The 18,944-nt window shown below is 37.1% G+C and overlaps 1 protein-coding gene across 1 annotated transcript in view; it reads right to left on the minus strand.

The window, feature by feature from the left end:
* Positions 1–1,061: 1,061 nt before the first annotated feature.
* Positions 1,062–18,944, minus strand: part of LRCH1 (leucine rich repeats and calponin homology domain containing 1) — a 118,888-nt gene continuing 101,005 nt past the window's right edge. Inside the window, 1 exon segment of the mRNA XM_039567696.1 lies at positions 1,062–3,700. Coding sequence (XP_039423630.1) covers positions 3,587–3,700 — 114 coding nt within the window. The 3' untranslated portion in view covers positions 1,062–3,586.

An 18,944-nucleotide genomic window follows, 5' to 3' on the forward strand; every position in this document is an offset into this window, starting at 1 on the left:
GAACACAGATTGTTTCAGTGAGCTGCAAGTAAACTCAGCTCTCTCATGGTTCAGCTGGACCTGAATCATTGCCCAAACCTTGACTCACTCTTGCCAGAGGAAATACTATGATAGTTGTAGGATGGGTTGCCTTTTTTAAGCAATGATGAATGCTCTCCTGTGTCTCTGACTCCTGCTAGATTCTAAGTTTACAGGGAAGCTGGTGCTGGTGCCAGCCTTAAATTATGCATTGACTTTTATCCATCTTGCATCTATTTATTTATTAAGTAAGCTCTGAAGGCTGGGAAGATACAACTGTGTGCGTTGCAAGAGTTCTCCACAAGGAAATTATTGCAGAAAGATCCTCTGCTTCCAAAATCCCCTATCAGATGTGAAGAAGTACAGCCCATAGAGTCACCTCTTCACAAAGGTTAAGACACTCCATTAGAGAAATTGGAATCTAGGAGAATCTGTACTTGAATGACTTCAGAAACCTGCATGGGAAAGAGAAGGCTGGATGCTGTGACCTGCTCCTTGTTTCTGCAGTCAAGGATAGAACAAAGCAGCTGAGCAGAGCCCTGGCACACTGGGTTATCCCCAGGGCTGAAGGCATTCACACAAATTACTGTGTTTACTGCTTGGATCCTATCAAGGAATCTTCAGGTTTTGTTTGCTAAAGCAGAAGCCTGCAGAACAATCTCTCCAGGAGGAGAAAAAGCTGCCCTGTAGAGAGAAGTGTAAGCAGTGAAATGAACAACTCTCATATATCAATGTGAGCAGGAGCAAACTGAAGGAGGGGTCTCCCCCCTTCTCCCTGAGCCCAAGCCCAGCCCTGGCAGCAGAGGGCAGATAATTCACTGCCACTGATGACTGGCAGGGAGGCCTTCCCAGCAGGAGCAGCAAACAAAGCTGCAGGGAGAACACTGCAGTTACCAGCGGGGTCTTAGGCCTCCTTTAGCTGCAAAATTCCTTTATTTGTATCACATCATCATCTTCTCCCATCCCCAACCCCATCATTTCCAGTGTTAAGCTCTCCAACCGCCATCTCTTTTACAAGAAATCATCAGTCACAGAGATGGGCATTAAGGGGTTTCTGCAAATAATACAGTTTAATTGTAACTACCATAAAGATTTTCTATATACGTTATGTTCACTGCGAAGGGTATTACAGATTTGCCATGCATGTTTTATTGCACATAAATATTGTACAAAGGATCATGAAGATTCTCTTTTTAGCCGTACAGGTTAAGACTGCATAAAAAAAGCTGTATTACAAAATACTTAGAGCTATTTATTTACAGCCAACTTCAAGCAAATACTGAAAGACACTATCAGGAGAAAAACAATATTTTAATTATGAAAAAACAAGATTTGTCAAAATAATAATAATTACAAAGCTTCATGTTGCCATATATACATTGTAAAAAAATACTCAGGAAACCTGCATTTTATCCCTCAAGATGCAGAAATCAATATTCCTATTTTTATACTTGATCCTTGAATGCTTTTAAAATTTGATAAACTCTGACTTGAAAACTTACTTTCTTTACATTGCTCGAGCTTTTTGACAAAACAGATATTTGTGCAGCTCTGTAAAATATTAAAATACATTTTCATTTAGTGTTAAAGTGCACAGTACATTTTATAGGAAACAATATGCTAGCTGCCAATCAAATTACAATTTAAGTCAATGTTCCCTCTATAAAATAAATGTTTTTGCTTTGGTTGAAGTTACTGGATATTCCATGCATACTCTATCTGTCTCACTGTCCGCGAGTCCACTTTCCTCCTCCTCACACGGTGCTGTCACTACCTCCCAGCCCGTTAGCAAGTGATGGTGTTGAAGTGTGTGGTCTGTGTCCAAACACCGTCTGAACCACGACAAACCTGCTACTGACCAGGGGTGGGGTTAGATGCAGTGCCTGTGAAGGCGTGTGTGACTGCCTCGGGAGGGGGTAGTGACAAGTATGCATCACTCTGCCCAGAGGTCCTCATACAATAGCTCTCTCCACATACTCTTGCTTAAATATTTAGTCCTCCCACCCCCTTGCCTCTTTTTTTTGCCACTCTACATTTCAAGGTCCCTGCTTGTGTGCCCCCAGCCAGCTTCCCTTTTCACCACATGCAGCTACCCTGTCCTGCTTGCCCAAATCCCATCACTAGCTTCTTGTGTGAATGAAAATGGGATGTTCCAGATAGCACAAGAATCACTGTGCTGAACTTTTTGATCTAAAATGCATGATGTCTTAATAATAAATTATGTTTTTAAAAATCTCTTTGAAAAAAGGGAAGTGGTGATAAGGAGAAGAACTTTTATTTCCTATTGCTGACATGGAAGTAGAGGTCTGCTGCTGCAAATGTGCACTACAGAACATTGTGCTTAATTCTATAGAGACTTTTAGAGAGAAGCACTGTACACCCAGGCAGGTTGGATCTGGAAGATCAGGTCTTTGAGACTGCCTTTAGCAGTTTCAATCATTTTATCTCCTCTTGAAGGAATCACTGAAGAAAACAAGTTAGTTTTTTGGCTACCTGGTACATCTTGTTAACATTCTTGTGCTATTTTTTACTATTTGTTCTGTAGTGCTGTAATCTTTAAAAGAAATCAAGTTACAGTGCAAAATTACATTTCAAGACACATGATCCTAACGCACATAATTCATTTTGTTGCGGCAAAAGTTAAATGTCTTGTGCATAGTAAAATAAGCAATCAAAAATATTTGTTCACATTTATTTTTCAAGTTTACATATTTCCTTTTGTTTTTTTGTTTTTTAAACATCTATATACAAATAAAATGGGTGCGCTCTCACTTTCAGCCAATTTAGTCTAGTGAGGGGAGAAGTGTTACCGGAATGTGGGAAACTCAATGGAATGCAGACAATTTTTTACCAATGTTCCACAGATTCAAGAAATAAAGAATGCCATTCCAGCTAGCTGTTCTTTTAATAGAAGCACCTATTTTGTTTGCTTTTTATCTTACATATTAGAAAATACAATTTATGGAGATCTAGAGCTACTGCACACCAAGTAGAATAAAAAATAACTAAGTATTTATATTAAAATAAAGTGTTTAACCACAAAAAAAGCAGTAATAAAATACAGTTTCCTAATTTACATTTTGCATCCAAAGGATGAATAACAACTCACTAATAAATAATATTTATATAAATATTTTATGTCTGGATATTTTTAAAAGGCAATAGCCTGAAGCAACGGCAGAAAAACCTAACATGGTAGCAGTCCGATTTATTCTCCCTTCTCGCTCCCCCCAACTGAGTACAGTGATTCTTAGTTTAATAATACAAAGGTATCTTGCTGCAAGACAGCTGTATACTCCACACGTTTTTAAGTGGCAGAGAGGTGGCTGTTTTAGTAAGTACTGTATGAAGTGAGCTATAAAAGCAGTGAAGTGCCAACTTCCTCTAGAAAATGTTTCTGTTCAGTTTCTGCTTTGTAGTTCGACACATATGTACAGTCGGAAACACGGGTTTAAAATCGTAAGAATACTCTTTGAGTACTGGTGGTGTTTTCAATGCAGTTTGAAAAGATGGGCAGTTTTTTGATTCTTTCATGGCACAGTGTAGCTGGTAACAGCAGAGAGTAGTTTCATGTGAATAAAGCTTGTTTCACTGTGGTTACGTCTAGCAATGCTTGAACTGTTATGCTCACTTTTACCAAGCCCTTTTCTTCTAGGATGTGATGTGGTAGGCAGAGCTTCTCCTAGAAGGAGACAAAAAAAGGAGTAAAAATTAGAATATTCAATCACACTGCAGAATCTCACTTCACATGATCACATTTGGAACACAAAGCCCAGCAAGCAGGAATCGCTTCCTATTTTTAATTAAAAAGAACTTCCTGTGATTTTGACAGAAAGTCTCTGATTTTGCTCCCACTACACCTAAGAGTTAGTGAGAGATCTGTTAATATTCTGGGCCCCAGAAACCAAGTTGTTCTGTGGTCATTACAGCATGTAAACAGCTAAGAGTGAGGGCCAGCAAGCACACAGCAAACTTTCATCTACAAAGCAGGATAACATGGCATTTGCCTTGTTATGACATATGTGTGAGATGGGGGATGGAAGGCTGACTTTTTAAAAAAACAAACCAAAACCACCCCATTCTCCCACTGAGCTCTAGACAGGTGCCAGGATATGCACCTTGAAAACTACATACTAGCACATACAGGGAAGTGTGTGCCATGTTGTGCATTCAATAGGCAAAGTGTTTCGTTCCCAGTATTTGCACCTTATTCGAACTACCCAGGAATCAACTTTATTCACCATAAGGACACAGCAGTCATGGCCAGGATGGAAGTCACTAGCTGTCCACAGAGGCTGTTATAGCAGAAGACAGTCAAGCAGTAAATACTGTATCTCCTACAGGGAGAGCAAGACACCCACCCATGAATAATTAGAGAAAGCCTTGTGTCATGACTGGCCCTCTCTTTAAAAAGAAGTTTTTCTTACTGTAACTGGGTATTCTTGTAAAGAAATCCATGAAATTATGAAATCAGGCAGCAGGTTTATAATAAATGGAAAAGCCAGACTACATCACATAAACCATAATTACAACTGTGAGACTCATTGCCACAACATGGAAGCCAAAAGCGTAAGTGGGATGACAAAAATATACAGATAAGAGAAAAATCCAAACAATGCTATTTAACACAAACACATGGAAACAGTGTCTGGTCCATAAAGACGTTAAGCTGTATGTCATTGCTTTAAGAATGAAAAAGGCACCATCTGTGTGATCTAACCTGTTCCTTCCCTATGCATCCATACATGACCATCAGCAGACTTGGAATACTGACTTTTTTGAAAGAGAGTGTGGTTTTGATATTCTCATTATTGAATATCTTAGTTATTCAATAAAGTTTTAACTTTTAAAACTAATGATGCATTTGAGATTCTGTTTTAATTAATTGCCTGTCTTCTACTGAATATTCTTCTTGCATCTGTAGTGTTAACTAAGTGTCCCTTATTTTATCTTTATACAATTCATGGTCCTTTTCCACACTTCCTCACATTGATTGCTTCTTCAATTTAAACCTCACTGATCTCTTCAGCCGCTCTTCTCATGACACATTTTTTCAGCTCTAGTCCCTTCCTTGACTCCTGTGGACCCTTACAACTCAATATAATGGGACTGGTACACACAAGAACAATTCATAGTCTTTATTATATTAAGGACATATGTTTTAACTGTTTTCATCTTCCATCCACTGTTGTCCAGTCCTTGCTCAGGAGACCTCCTCCAGTGGGCCACAGCTCCAGAAAAGTATCAGTATTAAACAGCTTTTCCACTGCTTCTGATGTTCATTACTTTCTTTTGTTAATGAGTATTTCCTTTAGGCATAACCATCATTTAGCTTGCTTAAATTTTTTGTGAAGTTCCTCACACCCTGCTCCAGCCTCAATGAGAGGAAAAACTGCAAAATGTACATATTAACTATTGAACCTGAAGGTAAGAGCCAAACTCCATTCATGGTCATGGCATCTGATACCAGTAACTGTAATTTATCTGTATTTTGTTTACATTTTGTATTTACTACTGAAGTCGTTTTAGTATTTATTATTTTATGTGTGAAAGATTTTTTTAAGACCCAAGAAACAACTTCAAACAGATAATTTTCAAGGAGCTTGGCTGAGTAGGTCTGCAGGAGATGGGCAACACACATTTCCCCACATGGAAGATGCTGTAATAGTCCTGCTAATGCTGGGTTACCACTTCTACTGAGTTTGTGGATTCTGATTCACATTGACCAAACTATTGTGGCAACTGCCTCCTGTTCCTGTCGGCCACCCTGCCCCTCTTGGCTGCAATTATTTGTCCAGTCAGGCCAAGGAACTACCCCCATCTTGCAGCCATTCCAGGTCATCATCCACATTTCCATTCCAAACCTACCTACCATAAACTGTTCATTTGCTGAGTTCTGCAGTTCATTCTTGGTTGTTCTTCTGACTGAAATATTGACCTGCAAGCTGTCAGAGATGGTTCCCCCCAACATTTATTCCTCTGAAAAAAAAAGTCTTTCCCAGAAAAACATATATTTTAGGATGCAAACTCCTAAACCGATACCCAATTAGCACTGGAGTAGCTACATAAGAAGGTAGATACAGTCATATCAAATAAAAGGGGAAAAAAACCCCAATATTCTTCTACTTCAAAAGGTGTGATTTCTACTAGACATTTTGCCAATCTATTGTCCTGGGAGCCAGTTCATCTAAAAATCCACAATGCTCTGATGCTGGTAATTTTTTAAAAAAATAATTATACTAATCTTATTTGAGAATACAAATCAGACACCTGGAGTGAAATGTTATTCTTTCTCCACTCTTCTATTTCTTTCCAGTGTCCTTGCACAGTAAGCTCTTGTTTCACAGATTTGGCCCTTAGCATGCCAATATTTCATTATTCTTCCATGCTACACAAAAGACATTTAATAAGAAGGCCCGATGAATCCAGTATCTGAAAACTAAGGGACTGGTATTACACAGCTGAAGGGTAGGGACTGAATCCAAAAACCCAACTCCAAGAAAACCTACCTTGCTAGATATTTATGTTTGAAAATATTCTACATTTTGCTATTGAAGTCAGATTTGCTTAAACTACTGCAGTTAAGGATACTTACTTAAGAAAAATTTAAATTCCAAACTCACTGTTTTTGTGGCACCTTGTAGCACTCACTGAGCTACTCTGTCATGCTCTCTTGCTAGGATTTTGGCAGTTGTTTATAAGCACATTTGCACTAAAAGCGTAAGGGAATGCATGCCCCATTTCACATAAAAACCCCATTCAACATGATTTTTTTTATGTTTTTAAAGGCAAGCATTATTTAATTATTTTAAATACAGCATAGTAACTTAGTTTGTATAAAGCAACCTCTCTCCACCTGCTGTATTTACAAGATGCATACTCCAATCAGGAAAGCTGTTCTAGGAGGTCTGTAAAAAAATAGGATCATACAACTGTGTTGTAGGAGTGAAAAGTTTCCCAGCATGTAACTTTTTTATACATCATCCTATGTTAGTGCTCAAAACATATACACTTGACAGCCTTCTCTTATGAAGCAGGTGGAACTTGGCTAATATGTTATAATTCTGGAGCTAAACACATGGCTACAATGAACTTTCCAAACTTGACAATGAGACCGGTGCCATCTCCTAAAAATGACAAACTTCTCTAAATGTGTCACAAATCAATTCTGGTATGTAAGCCCTAAACACTATCTTAATAGCTTTGTAAATAGCTTTCATCAACCCTATCTCACATACTTTTTAAACTGGAGTTTTAGAGCCACATATTTACTTCTCAGACTAGGAAAAGTCAAATCCTGCCAAGGATGGAATCCAAAGCACAAACAACAGCTTTCCATAACAGCAGTTACATCCCAGGTGTCTCCCTACTTAGGTTCAGCCACCGTCCCTGCTTTCCCATGCTCTGCCTCATTCCCTCACCAGCTACAGCTGCCCTCTGGAAACCACTGACAGCAGAACTGTGAAGCTGCAGGCCATGAAGATTTCAAACCTTTTGAATCCTGTCATTTTGAAGCAAATGCCTGACCAACCAAGAGGAGAACTTGCCCCTGACTCTGAGGAGACTCAACCTCACGCATTTAATAATTCTCTGCACATTTAATAAAGTTTCTGTCCCTTTTAAAATAGATTCAAAAGCATAACACTTCTTACAAAAGTGTGAATTCTCTTTAAAAACACCCCTGTTGAAACCATCATTGAACAAACTCCAAAAGAACAGACAGAAGAACTGGCTACTAATTCTACAGACCAGCCTAAAACAATTGTGGGGGGAAGGGCTGCCACTCCACTCATAGCAGCACCAATCTCTCTATTCTCTATCTACTACAAAAATGAAGATGCAATATATTTTTATTGTCTTTTTTCTCTCTAAGAACACAAACAAAGGAACTTAATTACTTATTGCAAGCAAACCACCTTCTACAGACACACAGCCATTTTGAATGGATAATGTTTTCAAACTCATCACGAAGCAAAAGAACTAACTCCTCCCGAAGGAAAAACTATTAAGAAGTGCACAAAAAGGAGGCAGCAGCAGGAGGCTGAATCACAAAGCAGCACAAAGAGACAGCACAACAGGTGTACCCACGAATGTGCACATGTGCATGTGCTTGCCAGAGCAAGTTTCTAATCCTGGAACAAAATGTCTAATTTAGAATAGAAGAAAGCCAGGAATACACAATGACACTAATCCCTCAAGAATACGTGACACACTTCACATACATATCTATTTTCTTTGACACCGGATGACTTCAAAATCAAGACAACTGTTTAAATTATTTTATGGGAGGGCAAGCAGCTTGGCAATTCAGATACAGTAAGAAATTCTATAAAAGCCATTTCTGCCATAATATCAGATTGGTAAGTGGTAAAATGACCACATCATGATAAGAGCAGGGCCCAACTGTCTGTATTTGCTAGTAAAAATACAGAGAAATGGAATTCTACAATTTGGCAAGAGCCTTTCTCTTTCTTCCTTGTATTAGTAGAATATGAGATTTTTAGATCCACAGGGGAAAAATATTAATATAACAATGAATACTGGAATCGGCAATTTATCAAAGCACAAATTAAAAACCTAAGTCCATGTAATGCCCATCATTTCATTTTGAAGCCAACTATTTTGAAGTGGGAAGTCACTAAAAGAAACTTCAGGGCGTTATACTTAAGCAAACTTTTGTGTCCAATATACTCAACCTTTACATTTTGTTAGGTGAAGGCTGGTTTTCTTCCTAAAGAGTTGGAAAAAAAAGCTATAGCAAATATTTACTTTTCCATATAACTAAGGCAATTTAAAATTGCGTCCTTTTATTTTTTTTCCTTTTCCACTATTATTGTTGATGTTTGTATATGCCCAGATGCCCTGACTTACCTTTTCAAGTACAAATGAAAAGAGGTATAAAAAAGCACAGTAATTCAGGCTGCACTGCAGCTGCAAAATTATCTATTTGGAGTTATAACCAGTTAGACATCTAGATATGTGCATCTTCTGAACATTCAATAAATTGGAAATATTTGCAAAACTGTAATTGCTGATAGTAGGCTTTGGTTTCTCCAATAAATTATGACCTTGAGCCATACAACGTAAAAGTAGACAACATATTTTACAAAATCCCTCACAGTTTTATTCTAAAATGCTTAGAAAACGGTGACCTGAAACTGCAAGGAACAAAAATCTTAATAAAGACAAGACACACATGAAACAGTAAGAGAAAACATATACTTACAAGGGAAATACCAATTATACCATAAACTTATATATTAAATTCAGAGAAAGTGATGAATGTTTTGTATCATCAAAGCAGAATAGGTAATTACCTTACAGTATTTTTCTACTGCTCCTTCTGCATAATGCAGCTTATGTTCTAGAAACGAAGGAAATGGCAAAGGTTCTCAAAACCAACTGCACCATTTTTTTCTCAACCTGCATGTATGACTGGGTTTTTTTGTAACAGGAGTAAAATTTTTGTGAAAAACAATGACATGGCAATATTTTGGTAACTTATTAATGCATATTGAGTAGGAACATGTATTGAATATTTGCTCAGATCTAATTCAGTCCCCATTCACATAAAGTTCAACTTTCAGAACACTTATTAGGAGCACAATGGCATCTATACACAGCTTTCAGCTGTAAAAACTTGTTAATATACAAGAGGCATTTGAAGGACTACTACACTGCATTACACTGCACTTGAAAATACTTCTTTTTTCTGGACCAAGGAAAAAGAAAGCCAAATCCTTACATCAAAATGGCACTTGTGATCCAGTGCAAACACATTTTGCCTGCAAGTATGTCCACTACAAGCTGTATTTATTATTTTATTGCAGTATAGATGAGATGACCTCCACAGGACATAAGAGTAATTAATATGATGGGCACAGTACAGATTGGAAACCAATTTATTAAGAAATCATGGTTTGAAAATCTCTGCTGGTCACTGCAATGGAAAAAAAAATGAATGGGAAAAGAAGCAGAGGAGCAATTACAGCTAACGTTATTAATGAATATAGGGGTGAACTACAGTGCACCTTTTTTTTAAACTCAAGGAGATCAACTTGATTATGTAACTGGCTATGAGCAGTAAGTACCAATTATATCTAACTGGATGTCTCAATATTGGCATGACCTCAAAGGTGAGGAACCACCAAAGAGTTGAACTGTTTGTTTCACAAGTACTGAAGCTGCAGAACAGCAGCATAGAAACAGGACTCCGCATTTAGCAAAGAACCCATTAGAGTAGATTAATGATGTTTTAGTTTCCAGCTCCCCATTTAGTGGAAAAATTACTGACTTAAGAGATGGAAAGACAGATATTTTTCATATTTGCATTACGTTTGAAATGTATTTTGAGAAACTTTATTATAGCCACATTTAGAAAATGAAGGGTAATTTCACTATTTCTTTCCCTGTAAGATTTATAGATATTTGGAAATGTTATCAGTAACAACTCCCAAAAAATACCAAACTGGATAAGCTTCGTGTATGGTAGCACAGCTGTGCTTGTTATGAACCAAATATGTTTGTTGTTTTTCACCATCTGTTTCAAGATGGCTTCACCATCTCTAACTACCAGAAACTGCACATAATGTTACACTTTAAATACCAGATATTGTCATAGCTGAGAATACACATGGTCCCTAAGTAACAACTCTGTTTGCATGGCAAGCATATACAAAGTTAGGACTTTGGCCAAGTTCAGGAGTTAAGTGTCACTGTGACTGGGGGACGTTCACTTGGGTCTACACTGGCCCAACAGTAGTTCACTTTCTAGCCCAGCGTCTACTCTGATAAAACATTCAAAACCACTGAAGGTGTGAACTTCCATTTCTGAACACTGAAAATGCAAAACACACTGAGTACTCCTCTTACCTCCCTCCAAACTATTCAATACAGTGGATAACCAGATGTGATATTAGACAATGAGACAGACATGTACTATAGGATGGTAGCAAAACCTTTCTCCACATAATTTTCTAATTTCAAAAGATGTACTCATACATGTAGTTCAGTACTATATAAGCAGGGCACAACACCAAGCATCAACAGGAGACCTGTTTACCACTTATGGGAGCAATAGTAAAATCTCAGCCCCACAGAAGACATCACTTTTGTCTCAAATGCCTACACTGGAGTATAGAGAAACACATAATTAGTAGATTCTGAACTGATTCAAGCCCTATGTCACTAAGTTTCATCAGAAAAGCAAAATAATTAGGGTAAGACAACTAAAATCAAAACAAAGATCTCCTCAAAGTGGAAGCTTAAATGTCAAGCTGTGACTGAGTAAACAAGTGCCTGGTGTTGGAATTGCTGAAACTAGGCACACAGTTAGAAGACAGGACTGTACAGGATGAGGACACAAGTCTATAGCTACCTATCAAATAAAGAGCTTTGAAGCACTCACTGAACTCTTGCCTGGTCACAGATGACACTCTTTACAATAAAGTTGTTGTATGTATGCACTGGAAGCTGCTAGACACCAAACCCTTAAAAAATTTTGATTTATCCATCATCTGAAATTAATTTTTCCATCCTAAAATATGTATCTAATGATACATTTACTACTTTTTATCTATATCTGTCTATAGCTATCTATGTATTTATCTATCTTTATATTTATATATGTATCTATATATTTAAGCCACAGAAACTAGGAATAGAACTGCATTTAAAAGTTTTAAAATAAAATTTTACAAGTATTTGTGGAGTGGGGATATTTATAGGGCAGCATTAAATCACAACTGTATGGCCAGAACAATCAGTAACATATAAATTCTTATCCTAGTTATACTCTAAAAGTCTATATTTTATATAGACTATAAAGCTAATTTTACCATACACTAGACAGGGAGAAACGAATGCATGTATTTCCGAGACACAAAACTGAGGTCCTTTGGTTAGCTAGCCTGAGACTGAGTTACAAATTTAGGCAACAGCATCTAGGCCAATATTGAAACACCAATATAGGTTTATATTTTTCAATCAATTTTCATTTGTATATTTCATGTCAATAAGGAGAAAACCCCAAAATTGTCTTATTTTAAGTTTTAGAGTAGATGAACAGAACACAAAACTGGAAGGGAAATGGAGGTCATCTGCAGGCAGCAACAGTCATCAGCCCAGCAGTCTAACCATAGGCAAGAGTTCAAACATAACCAAAATAGCCCCTGGCTAATGTATGTCTAAGCTGTTCTCTAAAACCTCCTAGGATGGAAAAGCTAGAGTCTTCCCAGAGGATCTGTTTTCCTAGCTACACTTTCTTTGCTCAGTTGGTTACACAAACAAACGAACAGTATCTGCATTTTCACAGGTGATGAAACAGAGAAGATAATGACGTGACTTGATTGACGCCACACAGAAGAATGGCAGGTACAGGAATTTAACAGCTTATTCCCAAACTGTCTCACTGTACCGCATGATCTTCATCCTGAAACATTCTAAAGTCTCTTGGATTCTATGGCTTGCTCACACCCACTGCTAATTTACAGTCACCTCTGGGTGTAGTGTAGCAAGTGTTCAAAGGGCATCAACACTGTTTTGTGTGACAGAAGAGAAAGATTATTCTACCATAGGAAAACATAACTACTCCAGCATGGAATTTAATCAGAACAGTAGAGACGAACAATAAGCTTTAAAGTTACAGTACTCTTGTTAATATATAAGAATTAAAAAATAACAGTAATTTGAAAGATAGTATTTTCTGAGTGAGTGCCAATTATCTCTGCACATATTGTGTTAAGAGCACTTAGAGAACTATCTCCTGCTGGAAGTGCCATCTGAAGCTGCTTCAGTATCTGCAGCATTCCTGGATTTTCACAAAAAGTAAGAAACTCATTTCTGTTTTGCTTGTAATACACATCTAGCCTACACCCAAAAGTGGAATAAGAGGAGCTTCACTGCTTTAACACATTTAGTGAGTAGTCTAGTCAACATGAAAGAAAAACTACAAATAAAGAGGTACATGAGTTCTTAAACTAGAGCTGGAGGGGATAGAAGACATGGAACTTGCCTTCAAGATGCTAGTCCTCTCTCCTATTTCAAGATATTAATAAAGATATTACAAGGAAGGGAAGCAAGGGAAAGGGAGAAGTTTGTAAGGCAAAGGAAGGAAATTAAGTACCTGTAATTTGTCAGAGACAAAGCAGAAAGTTTGTGTGCACATGCGAACAGGTTATGCTGTTAGCAAATTCCAGTGATAAGTTATATACATCAAGATTATAAAAAGTATATGGAAAAGACAAAAGCCTATTAGATCCCAGGAGCGAAAAGCAGAAGTTGATTGTGGGGGTTTCTCCCCGAGGGCGAGCAGAGTGTCAACAGTCTTTCGAATGTGACGAATATCCGACTGCAGGATGTCATACGGAGAGCAGAGGTCAGCCTATCCCGAAGGGCAGCCATTAGAACAGAAAAAGAGTGCAAAAAATTAAAAATACAAAAATAGAAAGATATTGATAAATAAATTATCACAATATTCTAGCATAAACATGTAGGAATAGTTTCTTGCTAGTCTTGCCTTAGTCACTAGACATCCCAGCTTTCTTTTATTTCCTCTAAAATACTGAAGCTATCATATAACATCAGACTGTTAAGATAGAAGTGCTCAGGCCTTCTAATCCTTCCAAAATTATGCCCAAGTTCACAAGGTGAGGAAGCGCGTGTGATCCGCTCATTCCAATGAGGTCTGCACACCTTCATTCATCTGGACCTTATTCAAATGCTTACATGGAAGCAGCTGAAAAAACTAACTTATAAAATAGCAAACAGTGGGTTAGAAAGCTGTTAAAAGCACAGGCAGCAGCAATATGAAGTCTCAAGAAAAAGTATTTACGGAAAGCATTAGAAGTACGCAAAATTCTCTAATATAATAATCTATAACTTGGTATTCAAATATCACCTCAAATGATACCCTGGGATAGAAACTTAAAAAGTCAATGTAGCACTAACTATACTTAATTTTAATAAAGTTTCTAAACTGAAGACTTGGACACTAAATTCCTTACGTAGCATTTTTAAAATTATTAGCAGGTTAGATTCCCATACCATTTTTGGAAAGTATCAATAACCATGTGGCAACTTACTCTAGACTGGCTATACAATATGAAGCGTAATATGTAATAATATCAGTATGTTCACACGATATTTAGCATTAAAATCAAACCAAGCAACACTAGTACTTTCAAAATGCAATCTAAGATACACCATTTTACATTGCAAATAAGGCCTTACTGAGATAAGGAATACTTACTGAACAAAATTACATGCAGTAAGAGTTTGAGAGGACACTGTTCCTGTGGAAGCTTTTCAGTCTCACTTCCTCAATGAACTGACAGTATACCAAATAAACTAAGACATGAAAGTTCAATGTCTGTTTTCTGTTAGTGCAAAGTTTCAAGGTCCAGTTTGAAATAAATTAATCTTTAAAATATTTAAAATATCTTTCTATCCTGAAAAGTGGCTAGTGAAACTGGAAGTCAAAACTGTCATTCATACACAAATTAAGAAGTGACACCTTTTTTTTTTTTTGCTTACCATGACTGGTTCTAGCTTTACCAGGAGTCAAAAGCTGCAAAATTTTGTTACTTAGGCCACCAGATAGAGCAGGGAACCAACCTGCCTAGCAACAACACTTTTTGCTGTGATTTTTCATAATTTTTTTTACTCAAAACTCTAATGTAATAATAAAGTTCAATGCAATTCTGTCATTTTTTTAGAGTATGAAAACTCACAGACAGCACAAAACATGCTGATTTTGTTTAAAAATGGGATAGGATTAGTACTGTATTCTACACCTACATCCACAAGCTGCTTACCAGAGAAAGAAGTTTTAGTGCAAACTATTCATGACTACCAACTACATAATATATTGCATTTTTACCAGACACCAATAAACCCAGTAAATGCTGGATTCATTTTGGAACAACATATAAGACTCAATTCCTACTTATTGAAAATACATACCAAAGTAAATATCTAAGCTACATTCAACTTGTATTTTAAAAAGAAAATTCCAGAACTTTATAATAAGGACTTTTTAAAATTTTTGTCCAAAAACCCCCCAAAACAATGCCAATAGTCCCTACTGCAGTCAAATGGAGAAGGGAGTAATTTCAGAGTTTAGAGACTGAGAGCTGGTAATAGGTTGACTTCTTACAGATACTGATGAAGTTGCTAACCCAAGATTAACATCCTAAGCAGCATAAGGAGAAGCCAAAGCGTACAAAAACAGCCAACACATGCAGAAGAAATTTCCTATAAAAACTGCCAGGCTGTGTTTTAGTTAAATTCAGTGAAACTTGGGGAAGCCTCAGGAATGTCTGACTATTTTTGTGTGTTCTGTGACAATGGATAATTTGGTGTTATATTCACGCGTTATAATGTAAAATGTTTATATTTTATGTATTTTAAACTTCTGTAATGTAACTGTAGATGAAAAATATCTAGCTCTTCTGTAATGGTAGAAGTATTTCCACTTATTGCACTGATATTGTGCAATAAAATACAAAACTAAAACATGACATCATGAAGTAGTGAAAAAACACATGACCCCCACACAAAGTCTCAAAGATAACCACCCATCCACTCATCTATGACAAACACTGCCCCTCTCATTTAGGGGACTGAAATTATTGCTAGTAAGAACTACAAAGATACATCTATTTAATCGTTATATTTATGGACTGATATTTTATGTCTATGAAGCTATATGATTAAATCATACAGCTGTCAATCATGCACACAGAGTAAACACAGTAAGACAGAAACAGGACAGCAAAAGCATAGCCAGCTGTTTGTGTGCACAAACCACCCTCATTCTGCATGCCCCTGCAGTGACAGAAGACACACAGCATTTCAGAACTGACCTCCTCAGATTTAGACTCTGATAGAAAAAGTCAAGAGTAAGTTTGCAGAAGTGCATTAAAGAATGAAATCTGTAGTGCATATGGACTATACTCAAAACACAAATGAGAGGAACCTCAGAACTCTGCTTTCAGGATTAAGAGTGTATTGAACCACTTAACTCCATACCATAGGGCAGTGTCCATTATCAAGTCCAGAAGGAAAAGGTAGAGAAAGGAGTCATACCTGATAAAACTTACTGCGACTTCATAGATGTCTCATGATGAAACTATGGAGAAGTAACTGATTATGTGATCAGAAAACAAGCATAATGATAATATACCTTGCATTAAACTAAAAAACATGATTACCAGTTGAACAACTAACAGGTGGATGGATAGAAGGTAGAACACTTTACAGTCACTGCTTGGCTGCCTCCTTTACTTTGTTTTGCTGCTTTTAGAATACAAAAGCCTCCTGTTTTGTTTTTCTTCATTACTGTTTTTCTTAATCTGCAATTCCTACACTAACACAAATCACACTGATTTTTAGAATAATTCTGTCTGACATTGCCACTTAGTAGACCTCGCTATCAGAGGAGAGGCTGAAACACAGTAATAGGTCCCATCTGCAGGGCTCGAAAGTCACTCAGAAGTGGCACAGCTGAACCTTTCACAGTCTGCATCTTCATACAATGACTGGAGGTCCAAAAAGCCATTTCTTATCATCACGCTCTTTTCCACTCAGTATGTTTACACCATGTAAATGACTGAAAATTTAAGAGATATGGCAGAATTCTCTCATTCCCACCCAAGATATAATTTGTCCCACTAAATCATGCTGCGTTACTACTGATGTGCTGGAACACAGATGCTTGGTAAACCTGCTGGACCATTTGGCTGCGAAAGATTTAATTTTATCACTACCTTTTATCAATAGAAATTACCATTCCAGTACTAATCACAGTAACTTCAGTCTATCTTGTTTTTAAGCTGAAGATCAACAAGGCATGTTATATGGGGAAACTCTTTCTTTTGTTTTTAAAAAAATAATCTTATTTTGCTGACCTGACCCCATAAAGGGTCAAAAGATGCTCAAGTGCCTAAACTGTTAAGATACTACATTAGTGTAAGATGTGTATCCTAAAAATTCATTCATGTCTTGGTGAAAAGCTAATTTCACAGACATTGAAAAGACTTCATTTTCTTTTTCAATAAATTCTTAAAAGATCCTACTTCTGATACACGTTATTTGTTCATAACTAAGAACCAGAAAAAATGCAGACCAAAACTTGTAACTTTTGTGTCTCTAACACATTGCATATACAGCTTTGTTTTGGTCTAAATCTTACTTGTAGTAAAGTATCACTCAACCCACCACAAATCATTATTTTTAACTTTTGAAAGGAATATTTGTTAACACTACTGAAAGCACATAATACTGTGTAATATGGATTACCAGGAATAACAGCTACCAAGAATAAAAGCTCAAGTTTAATTAATTTATTAATTTGCAGGTTAAAATGGGAAAGTCTATTTCTTTGCTTCTAGTATGAATACTGACGTGGCAATGACAAGCTGAAGAGATCTGCATGAACATTGTTGCCTTTGTATATATTGTTACTGGTTTTATGAAACACCAGTTGTAAACAAAATACTTCCATAACTTCACATACAAGATAATCTAATGATGATTCACTCTTCTGATAATTTTTAGTATCTCTGAGATGAGATGTCACTACGAAGAATAAAACTGCACTAGAACCATTACATTTGACACTTTGGGGGCCACACTTCCATGCAAAAGAGAAATAAAAAAAAAACAGTTTTATTTTTCAAACCCACCAAGTATGAGAGGGTGGGTGCAATATAGAGGAACTGAGTAAGCAGTAAGGGTGGTATTATTTGTGGGTTCATGTGACATTAACAATGTAAGTCCAGTGAATGGCACCATCCAAGTACTGCATGTCACCGAGAAATGCAGCTGGATCTCAGCCCTACTTGTCACACATCTACTGCCATGTGCTTATTCAATCTGTATCAGCCAAAAAGTAGGAATGTTTGTCACTGTCACTACTATAGAAGAAATCAGGTAATTTGATGGGTTTCAGTTAACAATGTAAAATAAAGTATTCTTTTGCAATTTTCTAAGAGACAAAGATTGCACCTTTTTGTCATACAGCTCCTGAGGGGCACAGCAGACATTTTCTGAATCTTCACGCTTTCAGATACTTACCTGACAACATTCCTTTCTCACATCAAAAAACAAGTTGATTTGTCTCAAAAAGTGATCTACAAGGTTCTCTGATAAGGTGCGACAGCGAAGCTTAGTGGCAAAACTGGACACAACTTGATTGTCCTATGATTCTCACACTTTCGACAGTCTCCTGGTGCAGCCAGAGCCCTGCTATTCAGTTTCATATTAAGGGTCAGAGTTCAAACTTCCCTTTTATATATGATCCAGCACGTTCCTTCTGCATGCAATAAGGAGCATCGCGTGGCTGTTAACAGAAAGCGATTTCAATGTGTCCCCCATTGTGTTGGAATTCTCACCTGGCAGCTAATGGCTTTCAGAGTCATCTACATACCACGTCATTATAAGGAGACACTGATGTTCCTGAGTTCTGTATTTGTGATTCTTTGGTCAAGATGCCAGCTTCTGATACTCAGTGTGACACATTCAGATACCAGCTGCATTGTTCTACATTTGTATGAAGTTTCCCAGGATCATTCTGGGAATGTAATTTTGGTCCAAGAATTGAATGCTAAAAACCACAGAAGTAAGAGACCATGCACATCAGCACAACACAGCAATTACTTAGCTATTTTCTTGTTTTCATTTTACATGACTAAACAGGATATTATTTCAAACCTGTGGAGTTCAGGAAACAGCACATACTCTATTCCTTAAATAACTGAAAACAAACCAACACGAATTATGACCATTTAAAATCCTTTTCAAACCCATGCAGCAGAATTTCAAGTTAATTCTCAGGAACTAGACATGGGCGTAAGTACCAGAGAAAAGCCCAATACGTACAGGTATAAAGACCCAAAAGTAGAACCTATCGCTTTCCCAAATAAGGT

The sequence above is a fragment of the Corvus cornix genome, chromosome 1, assembly GCF_000738735.6.
Source record: "Corvus cornix cornix isolate S_Up_H32 chromosome 1, ASM73873v5, whole genome shotgun sequence".
NCBI classification, from domain to species: Eukaryota; Metazoa; Chordata; class Aves; order Passeriformes; family Corvidae; genus Corvus; species Corvus cornix.